At 42.0% G+C, this 1,460-nt stretch overlaps 1 protein-coding gene across 1 annotated transcript in view; it reads left to right on the forward strand.

Moving 5' to 3' along the window:
- Positions 1-1,369: 1,369 nt before the first annotated feature.
- Positions 1,370-1,460, forward strand: part of LOC117943386 (dynein heavy chain 12, axonemal-like) — a 7,500-nt gene continuing 7,409 nt past the window's right edge. The window contains exon 1 of the mRNA XM_034869474.1: positions 1,370-1,398. Within this exon, the coding sequence (XP_034725365.1) occupies positions 1,370-1,398 (29 nt within the window). The remainder of the gene's footprint in view (positions 1,399-1,460) is intronic.

The raw sequence follows: 1,460 nt of genomic DNA on the forward strand, positions 1-1,460 counted from the left end.
TAGCTAAAATCTTAAAATGTAAATACCTGACAGTTTCATTTGTATATTTTTTTTACAGTAACTAAAATCCTCCCCCCTCACCTTGTCTTATAGCGGTGAAGATGCAGTCTGCAGACTCCGGTCCAGGGCTGTGTGGAAAGAAGATCTCCAACTTAAACACATCGAACACAAAATTCTGGTAAACTCAGATGATCTTCTCTCCTTAAAGCAACGCTCATCTTAAAAGTGCTCATTTTATGCTTTTTGGCTTTTTCCCTTTCCTTAATTGTGTTATATATCTTTTTTGTGCATGTTATAGGTTTATAAAGTCCCCCCACCCCCCAAAAGGAGTTACCATCTCCAACAGAAACCACTGTTCACAAACGACTCCAAACAGCTCTGCTGTAGTCCAGCCTTCACTTCAGAGAGTTATAATGCTCGTCTAGCTGCTAGCATGGCATGCCCTCATACTCCTGACTGGCAAGTAGTCTTTACCTGGCTACTGAGCATGGGCAACTCCCAACAAAGATGGAACAGAAGTGAGATGTCTCACTCTGGAGCTAAAACAGAGAGCTCAACACACCGGGGGAAAAGAGGAGCTGAATCAATGTGCGGCACAACAAAATTATGATGTTTTTTGAAAATTAAACCATGTAAACCTATTCTGATATGACCGCTAATACAATTATGTACCTAAAATGAGCATGATATGAGCACTTTAAAAACTGCTGGTGGATTTTCTGTGTGTAAGACTGGTTTCTGTCCCACTGACCTCCTGCTGTCCTGTGTTGTCGAGTCTCGGTGGGTTTTCTCCTGCTGTTTGTTGCTCTCCAGCAGACTCTGTTCAATCATGTACTGAGTCGCTGCGTCGTCGTCGTCGTCTTCCTCCGTCCCAAATCGCACAAACTCCATGATGTCCACATAAAAGTGTCCTGGCTCGGTAAAAAAAAAAATATATATTTCAATGAACGTGCGTGTGATCAGCAGGTCAGCGTTGGTTCTAATTGAATGCTTCTGTAGTACACTGTGTACTGTGTGATTGAAAAGATCCTACTCTGATTATCTCTAAAATCATCAAGTAGCACCCAATTGATTTATGATCGATGAAAACACTGACGGGAGGAAGGAATTTTAGGGGGCATTATTTTGGCCATAATAGCCCAAATTTGTTCTCTAATGCCACTATTTTGCCCTATACAGTGATCATAATTATTGCTTATTTTAGGGAGTTTTCCTCCTTATGTTCTTTTGTATATCTTTTTGTTTTATATATTGTTTTATTATCGTCCATATCTACATGAGTCTATCAATCAGCTGATGCAAGCTGAGTAAGGCGGACACTCGCCTACTAATGGTGCGTTCACATCAACCCAGACGTGTTGTAGGCGACATGGAAAGTGTGGGGAACCTGTCCCTCGCGTACCCCGTGTCTGCTGCGCCCTTGACTGTATGTGTGTATGTGATAGTTGGAACCTGTCCCT

This window comes from Etheostoma cragini, chromosome 4, assembly GCF_013103735.1.
Source record: "Etheostoma cragini isolate CJK2018 chromosome 4, CSU_Ecrag_1.0, whole genome shotgun sequence".
Taxonomy (NCBI): domain Eukaryota; kingdom Metazoa; phylum Chordata; class Actinopteri; order Perciformes; family Percidae; genus Etheostoma; species Etheostoma cragini.